Here is a 9,489-nt window from a genome sequence, read left to right on the forward strand (position 1 = left end):
CCCAGGCCTAGCAGAGAGAACAGGGGGATCGGCCCTAAGCCTCCCAGGCCTAGCAGAAGAACAGGGGGGGGGGGGGGGGTTCGGCCCTTCCTGTAGCCTCCCAGGCCTAGCAGAGAGAACAGGGGGTCGGCCCTATAGCCTCCCAGGCCGAGCAGAGAGAACAGGGGGGGGGGGGGGGGGGTCGGCCCTATAGCCTCCCAGGCCTAGCAGAGAGAACAGGGGGTCGGCCCTATAGCCTCCCAGGCCTAGCAGAGAGAACAGGGGGTCGGCCCTATAGCCTCCCAGGCCTAGCAGAGAGAACAGGGGGTCGGCCCTATAGCCTCCCAGGCCTAGCAGAGAGAACAGGGGGAATCGGCCCTATAGCCTCCCAGGCCTAGCAGAGAGAACAGGGGGGGGGGGGGGGGGGGGGGGGTCGGCCCTATAGCCTCCCAGGCCTAGCAGAGAGAACAGGGGGATCGGCCCTATAGCCTCCCAGGCCTAGCAGAGAGAACAGGGGATCGGCCCTATAGCCTCCCAGGCCTAGCAGAGAGAACAGGGGGGGGGGGGGCCCTATAGCCTCCCAGGCCTAGCAGAGAGAACAGGGGGATCGGCCCTATAGCCTCCCAGGCCTAGCAGAGAGAACAGGGGATCGGCCCTATAGCCTCCCAGGCCTAGCAGAGAGAACAGGGGGTCGGCCCTATAGCCTCCCAGGCCTAGCAGAGAGAACAGGGGGTCGGCCCTATAGCCTCCCAGGCCTAGCAGAGAGAACAGGGGGATTGGCCCTATAGCCTCCCAGGCCTAGCAGAGAGAACAGGGGGGGGGGGGTCGGCCCTATAGCCTCCCAGGCCTAGCAGAGAGAACAGGGGGATCGGCCCTATAGCCTCCCAGGCCTAGCAGAGAGAACAGGGGGGTCGGCCCTATAGCCTCCCAGGCCTAGCAGAGAGAACAGGGGGTCGGCCCTATAGCCTCCCAGGCCTAGCAGAGAGAACAGGGGGGGGGGGGGGGGGGTCGGCCCTAGGCCTCCCGGGCCTAGCAGAGAGAACAGGGGGTGGCCCTATAGCCTCCCGGGCCTAGCAGAGAGAACAGGGGGTGGCCCTATAGCCTCCCGGGCCTAGCAGAGAGAACAGGGGGATCGGCCCTATAGCCTCCCAGGCCGAGCAGAGAGAACAGGGGGTTGGCCCTATAGCCTCCCAGGCCTAGCAGAGAGAACAGGGGGATCGGCCCTATAGCCTCCCAGGCCTAGCAGAGAGAACAGGGGGGGGGGGGGCCCTATAGCCTCCCAGGCCTAGCAGAGAGAACAGGGGGTCGGCCCTATAGCCTCCCAGGCCGAGCAGAGAGAACAGGGGGGGGGGGGGGGGGTCGGCCCATAGCCTCCCAGGCCTAGCAGAGAGAACAGGGGGTCGGCCCTATAGCCTCCCAGGCCTAGTAGAGAGAACAGGGGGTCGGCCCTATAGCCTCCCAGGCCTAGCAGAGAGAACAGGGGGTCGGCCCTATAGCCTCCCAGGCCGAGCAGAGAGAACAGGGGGATCGGCCCTATAGCCTCCCAGGCCTAGCAGAGAGAACAGGGGGGGGGGGGGGGGGATCGGCCCTATAGCCTCCCAGGCCTAGCAGAGAGAACAGGGGGATCGGCCCTATAGCCTCCCAGGCCTAGCAGAGAGAACAGGGGATCGGCCCTATAGCCTCCCAGGCCTAGCAGAGAGAACAGGGGGATCGGCCCTATAGCCTCCCAGGCCTAGCAGAGAGAACAGGGGGGGGGGGGGGGGGGCCCTATAGCCTCCCAGGCCTAGCAGAGAGACCCGGGGGATCGGCCCTATAGCCTCCCAGGCCTAGCAGAGAGAACAGGGGGATCGGCCCTATAGCCTCCCAGGCCTAGCAGAGAGAACAGGGGGGGGGGTCGGCCCTATAGCCTCCCAGGCCTAGCAGAGAGAACAGGGGGATCGGCCCTATAGCCTCCCAGGCCTAGCAGAGAGAACAGGGGGATCGGCCCTATAGCCTCCCAGGCCTAGCAGAGAGAACAGGGGGGGGGGGGGGGGGGGGTTACCCTATAGCCTCCCAGGCCTAGCAGAGAGAACAGGGGGTCGGCCCTATAGCCTCCCAGGCCTAGCAGAGAGAACAGGGGGTCGGCCCTATAGCCTCTCAGGCCTAGCAGAGAGAACAGGGGGATCGGCCCTATAGCCTCCCAGGCCTAGCAGAGAGAACAGGGGGATTGGCCCTATAGCCTCCCAGGCCTAGCAGAGAGAACAGGGGGGTCGGCCCTATAGCCTCCCAGGCCTAGCAGAGAGAACAGGGGGGTCGGCCCTATAGCCTCCCAGGCCTAGCAGAGAGAACAGGGGGTCGGCCCTATAGCCTCCCAGGCCTAGCAGAGAGAACAGGGGGGGGGGGGGGTCGGCCCTATAGCCTCCCGGGCCTAAGAGAGAACAGGGGGGTTTAGCCTCCCGGGCCTAGCAGAGAGAACAGGGGGTCGGCCCTATAGCCTCCCGGGCCTAGCAGAGAGAACAGGGGGATCGGCCCTAAGCCTCCCAGGCCGAGCAGAGAGAACAGGGGGTTGGCCCTTCCCAGGCCTAGCAGAGAGAACAGGGGGATCGGCCCTATAGCCTCCCAGGCCTAGCAGAGAGAACAGGGGGGGGGGTCGGCCCTATAGCCTCCCAGGCCTAGCAGAGAGAACAGGGGGTCGGCCCTATAGCCTCCCAGGCCGAGCAGAGAGAACAGGGGGGGGGGGGGGGGTCGGCCCTATAGCCTCCCAGGCCTAGCAGAGAGAACAGGGGGTTTAGGCCCTATAGCCTCCCAGGCCTAGTAGAGAGAACAGGGGGTCGGCCCTATAGCCTCCCAGGCCTAGCAGAGAGAACAGGGGGTCGGCCCTATAGCCTCCCAGGCCGAGCAGAGAGAACAGGGGGATCGGCCCTATAGCCTCCCAGGCCTAGAGAGAACAGGGGGGGGGGGCCCTCATGGAGGCCTAGCAGAGAGAACAGGGGGATCGGCCCTATAGCCTCCCAGGCCTAGCAGAGAAACAGGGGGATCGGCCCTATAGCCTCCCAGGCCTAGCAGAGAGAACAGGGGATCGGCCCTATAGCCTCCCAGGCCTAGCAGACAGGGGGGTCGGCCCTATAGCCTCCCAGGCCTAGCAGAGAGAACAGGGGGATCGGCCCTATAGCCTCCCAGGCCTAGCAGAGAGAACAGGGGGATCGGCCCTATAGCCTCCCAGGCCTAGCAGAGAGAACAGGGGGGGGTCGGCCCTATAGCCTCCCAGGCCTAGCAGAGAGAACAGGGGGATCGGCCCTATAGCCTCCCAGGCCTAGCAGAGAGAACAGGGGGATCGGCCCTATAGCCTCCCAGGCCTAGCAGAGAGAACAGGGGGATCGGCCCTATAGCCTCCCAGGCCTAGCAGAGAGAACAGGGGGGGGGGGGGGGTCGGCCCTATAGCCTCCCAGGCCTAGCAGAGAGAACAGGGGGTCGGCCCTATAGCCTCCCAGGCCTAGCAGAGAGAACAGGGGGACGGCCCTATAGCCTCCCAGGCCTAGCAGAGAGAACAGGGGATCGGCCCTATAGCCTCCCAGGCCTAGCAGAGAGAACAGGGGGATCGGCCCTATAGCCTCCCAGGCCTAGCAGAAGAACAGGGGGGGGGGGGGGTCGGCCCTATAGCCTCCCAGGCCTAGCAGAGAGAACAGGGGGATCGGCCCTATAGCCTCCCAGGCCTAGCAGAGAGAACAGGGGGATCGGCCAGATAGCCTCCCAGGCCTAGCAGAGAGAACAGGGGGGGGGGGTCGGCCCTATAGCCTCCCAGGCCTAGCAGAGAGAACAGGGGGGTCGGCCCTATAGCCTCCCAGGCCTAGCAGAGAGAACAGGGGGTCGGCCCTATAGCCTCCAGGCCTAGCAGAGAGAACAGGGGGTCGGCCCTATAGCCTCTCAGGCCTAGCAGAGAGAACAGGGGGTCGGCCCTATAGCCTCCCAGGCCTAGCAGAGAGAACAGGGGGATTGGCCCTATAGCCTCCCAGGCCTAGCAGAGAGAACAGGGGGGGGGGGGGGCCCTATAGCCTCCCAGGCCTAGCAGAGAGAACAGGGGGGTCGGCCCTATAGCCTCCCAGGCCTAGCAGAGAGAACAGGGGGGTCGGCCCTATAGCCTCCCAGGCCTAGCAGAGAGAACAGGGGGATCGGCCCTATAGCCTCCCAGGCCTAGCAGAGAGAACAGGGGGGTCGGCCCTATAGCCTCCCAGGCCTAGCAGAGAGAACAGGGGGCCCTATAGCCTCCCAGGCCTCAGGCCCCCTATAGCCTCCCAGGCCTAGCAGAGAGAACAGGGGGATCGGCCCTATAGCCTCCCAGGCCTAGCAGAGAGAACAGGGGGGGGGGGGGGTCGGCCCTATTGCCTCCCAGGCCTAGCAGAGAGAACAGGGGGTCGGCCCTATAGCCTCCCAGGCCTAGCAGAGAGAACAGGGGGTCGGCCCTATAGCCTCCCAGGCCTAGCAGAGAGAACAGGGGGATCGGCCCTATAGCCTCCCAGGCCTAGCAGAGAGAACAGGGGGATCGGCCCTATAGCCTCCCAGGCCTAGCAGAGAGAACAGGGGGATCGGCCCTATAGCCTCCCAGGCCTAGCAGAGAGAACAGGGGGATCGGCCCTATAGCCTCCCAGGCCTAGCAGAGAGAACAGGGGAGAACAGGGGGTCGGCCCTATAGCCTCCCAGGCCTAGCAGAGAGAACAGGGGGTCGGCCCTATAGCCTCCCAGGCCTAGCAGAGAGAACAGGGGGATCGGCCCTATAGCCTCCCAGGCCTAGCAGAGAGAACAGGGGGGGGTCGGCCCTATAGCCTCCCAGGCCTAGCAGAGAGAACAGGGGGATCGGCCCTATAGCCTCCCAGGCCTAGCAGAGAGAACAGGGGGATCGGCCCTATAGCCTCCCAGGCCTAGCAGAGAGAACAGGGGGATCGGCCCTATAGCCTCCCAGGCCTAGCAGAGAGAACAGGGGGGGGTCGGCCCTATAGCCTCCCAGGCCTAGCAGAGAGAACAGGGGGATCGGCCCTAGAGAACAGGGGATAGCCTCCCAGGCCTAGCAGAGAGAACAGGGGGATCGGCCCTATAGCCTCCCAGGCCTAGCAGAGAGAACAGGGGGGGGGGGGTCGGCCCTATAGCCTCCCAGGCCTAGCAGAGAGAACAGGGGGATCGGCCCTATAGCCTCCCAGGCCTAGCAGAGAGAACAGGGGGATCGGCCCTATAGCCTCCCAGGCCTAGCAGAGAGAACAGGGGGATCGGCCCTATAGCCTCCCAGGCCTAGCAGAGAGAACAGGGGGGGGGGTCGGCCCTATAGCCTCCCAGGCCTAGCAGAGAGAACAGGGGGATCGGCCCTATAGCCTCCCAGGCCTAGCAGAGAGAACAGGGGGATCGGCCCTATAGCCTCCCAGGCCGAGCAGAGAGAACGGGGGGGGGGGGGGGGTCAGGCCTACAAGATATGGGCTAGACTACACAGCATTACAATACGGGCTAGTCTACACAACAGTAATGCAAATATATTGAAATTGGATTTCAATGTTCCCTCAACAGTTTTTGGTAATGCCATTTCTATAAAGGAAGTGATAAAGGATGTGGTGGAACAAACTAGACAGAGACCTAGTCATTAAACTGATGTCCTCTAAAAGTAGCAAATGGTGCAATGATTACAACCCTGCCAGGACTTCTCCCTGCATTCCACCCAGTGACATGTTTAATTTTACATAGTGTGGCAGCCATGAACCTACAGTGCATTCTGAAAGTATTCAGACCCCTTCCCTTTTCCACATCGTTACTTTACAGCCTTATTCTAAACTGGATTAAATATAATGTTTTCCTCATCGATCTACACACAATGCCACATAATGAAAAAGCAAAAACAGGTTTAGAAATTTTTGCAAATGTATTCAAAATAAACTGAAAAACCTTATTTACGTAAGTATTCAGACCCTCTGCTATGAGAATTGAAATTGAGCTCATGTCCTTCCTGTTTCCATTGATCATCTTGAGATTTTTCTACAACTTGATTGGACTCCACATGTGGTAAATTAAATTGATTGGACATGGATTGGAAAAGCACACACCTGTCAATATAAAAAGGTCCCGCAGTTGACAGTGCATGTCAGAGTAAAAAACCAGCCGTGAGGTTGAAGGAATTGTCCATAGAGCTCCGAGACAGGATTGTGTCGAGGCACAGATCTGGGGGAGGGACCTAAACCTATCTGCAGCATTGAAGGTCCCCAACAACACAGTGGCCTCCATCATTCTTAAATGGAAGAAGTTTGGAACCACCAAGACTCTTCCTAGAGCTGGCCACCCGGACAAACTGAGCAATCGGGGGAGAAGGGCCTTGGTCAGGGAGGTGACAAAGAATCCAATCGTGACTTTGACAGAGATCCATAGTTCCTCTGTGGAGATGGGAGAACCTTCCAAAAGGACAACCATCTCTGCAGCACTCTACCGATCAGGCGTTTATGGTAGAATGACCAGACGGAAGCCACTCCTCAGTAAAAGGCACATGACAACTCGCTTGGAGTTTGCCAAAAGGCACCTAAAGGACTCTGACCATGAGAAACAAGATTGAACTCTTTGGCCTGAATGCCAAGCGTCACATCTGAAGGAAACCTGGCACCATCCCTACAGTGAAGCATGGTGGCAGCATCATGCTGTGGGGATATTTTTCAGAGAAAGGGACTGGGAGACTTGTCAGGATTGAGGTAAAGATGTTATTTGTATTTTATTTAACTAGGCAAGTCAGTTAAGAACAAATTCTTATTTACAATGACGGTCTACCCCTGCCAAACCTTGACGACGCTCAGCCAATTGTGCGCTGCCCTGTGGGACTCCCAATCACGGCCGGATGTGATGCAGCCTGGATTCGACCCAGGGACTACGCCTCTTGCACTGAGAATGCAGTGCCTTTGACCGCTGCACCACTTGGGAGCCCAAAGACGAACGGAGAAAAGTACAGAGATCCTTGATGAAAACCTGCTTGAGAGCACGCAGGACCTCAGATGGGGGTGAAGGTTCACCTTCCAACAGGACAATGACCCTAAGCACACATCCAAGACAATGCAGGAATGGCTTCGGGACAAGTCTCTGAATGTCTTTGAGTGACCCAGACAGAGCCTGGACTTGAACCTGATCAAACATCCCTGGAGATGGCTGTGCAGCGACGCTCCCCATCCAACCTGACACAGCTTGAGATGATCTGGAGAGAAGAATGGGAGAAACTCCCCAAAAGTACTGAGTAAAGGGTCTGAAGACTTATGTAAATGTGAAGTTTCTGTATTTAATACATTAGCAAAAATGTATTAGATTGATGAGGGACAAAAACTACTTAATCATTTTTAGAATAAGGCTTTAAAATAACAATGTGGAATAAGTCAAGGGCCCTGAATACTTTCCGAATGCACTGTATCTCATTGTTTTGGACTGGTCAAGGGGCTCTGTCTGGGGTTCCTATGTGTCAAGGGGCTCTGTCTGGGGTTCAGCCAAGGGATACGATTGATTTTGGAACAGATTGTTATTCATTCTGGACTGGGGTGATGTCATGGAACTAAAAAGGCAACAAGACAGACTGCCTTTATCTTGAGCCAGAATCCTTTCAGGCCTGACTGAATGCAGTGGTTGGTTGGAGTCTTTAGGAATGGTTGCCAGGTAATCAGAGACAGGCATCATGTTCACAATGATAGAAGCTTAATCAATATGGGAGGATCTTCTGTTACTGTGACCCTTGATGGATAACATCATGTGTGAGTGAGAAGTGGTGGGGGCTTGGTCTGACCCACATCCAGGTTCATCAATATTCAGTAACTCTGTGCAGCACGACAAGACTCACGCCCACACGTCTCCCAGGGTGACTAACATTCACCTCCACTGTTCTGTACTCCTCTACTGTCTGCTGCACAACTGCATACACCAGCAGTTTGTGTGAGAGCGACTCACACATTCTGAATGCAATTATAATGCATGAGTATAACATTGTAACTAAACTTAAATTGCACTGTGATCTGAGCCCCATGGCCATTGTAATCTCATAGTAACAAGGAAGGCACTGTTAGAAGTGTAAAAACAGTAATTGTCAACAAACTAACTAGTTACCAAGGAGCATGATCTTCAATTAGGTTTATTTAAAGCTACTCAAGTTGTCAACAATGGTTCGTTCTCAGTGGTGTAAAGTACTCAAGTAAAAATACTTTAAAGTGCTACTTAAGGAGATTTTGGGGGTATCTGTACTTTATTATTTATATTTGTGACAACTTTTACTTCCTTACATTCCTAAATAAAAATGTTATTTTTACTCCATACATTTTCCCTGACACCCAAAAGTACTTGAAACCTTTTGAATGCTTAGCAGGAAAGAAATTGACGTACTTATCAAAATAACATATTTGGTCATCCTTACTGCCTTTGATCTGGCGGCCCCCTAAACACACACTATTCGTTAGTAAATTACCACTGAGTGTTGGGGTGTGCCCCTTGCTAGCCGTAAATAAAATAAAAATTTAAAAACAAGAAAATGGTGCCGTCTGGTTTGCTTAATATAAGGATTTTTAAATAATTTATTTTTACTCTTGATACTTAATAAGTATACATAAAACGAAATGCTTTTACTCAAGTAGTATTTTACTGGATGACTCACTTTTACTTGAGTCAATTTCTACGAATGCATCTTTACTTTTACTTAAGTATAACAAATCAGTATTTTTTCACCACTTGTTCGTTCTACATTGCGCTGCTAGTTGCAGTATCTAGCAAGTGTTTGTAACGTAGCTTGCCAAGGCCTGGTGCTGCAAACAGACAGGGCTGCAAATGCCATGTTAGTGAGCAATAGCTCAACACGGTTCCGTGCGTAAACGTTGAATGCATTGACCAACTGGCGCTCCCGAAGTGCGAGATGGTTCCCGATCGTGCAGTTTGTAGCTATATATTCCAATGCTATAGCGTGACAGTAAGTAAACAAAATCTAAAGACAAACGTCCCATCAATACCACACCTAACAACAGCGCTGTCAGACGCAGGAAGTAGCTATAGCTAGCTAACTGGTTCGAGCTAGCCCTAGCCAGGGCATATTGCAGAAGTGGAATGAGCACAGATTGACTGTTTCTGTTTGGTTCGTTCAATGCTTACCGATGTGGTTATCCTCAATGTGCACGATGAGTTCGGCCAACGATTCGAAGTGGAGTCCGCAACCACCGAACCTACAAATGTTAGAGAAGAAGGAGGCAGCGGCGATGCCTGTCATGTTTTAAGCTACCTGTACATTGAATGTGTGCCAGTGAGGGGAGTCAGCTACAGACACCAGCAGGCAGCGGCGCTAGCAGCTGGAGCATAAGCATGGGGTGGGAAAGTGGAGCGAGAAAGGGCTGAGGGGCTATGTTCACGTGCAAGTCGGAACTAGGAAACTCGGAAATTTCGATCTGCTCATTTGTTGAACGCGGCACGTGAATAACTACAAGTCGAACATTTCTGAGTTTCCTAGTTTCGACTAGCACTTGATTGCGGCAATAGGGCTAGTGGGCGGCAGGTAGT

The 9,489-nt window shown here is 55.8% G+C and overlaps 1 protein-coding gene across 1 annotated transcript in view; it reads right to left on the reverse strand.

Moving 5' to 3' along the window:
• The window catches only part of LOC135520911 (juxtaposed with another zinc finger protein 1-like), a 39,520-nt gene extending 30,108 nt beyond the window's left edge, over positions 1-9,412 (reverse strand). Inside the window, exon 1 of the mRNA XM_064946756.1 lies at positions 9,088-9,412. Within this exon, the coding sequence (XP_064802828.1) occupies positions 9,088-9,202 (115 nt within the window). The 5' untranslated portion in view covers positions 9,203-9,412. The remainder of the gene's footprint in view (positions 1-9,087) is intronic.
• Positions 9,413-9,489: the final 77 nt, after the last annotated feature.

This window comes from Oncorhynchus masou, chromosome 29 (assembly GCF_036934945.1).
Source record: "Oncorhynchus masou masou isolate Uvic2021 chromosome 29, UVic_Omas_1.1, whole genome shotgun sequence".
Taxonomy (NCBI): Eukaryota; Metazoa; Chordata; class Actinopteri; order Salmoniformes; family Salmonidae; genus Oncorhynchus; species Oncorhynchus masou.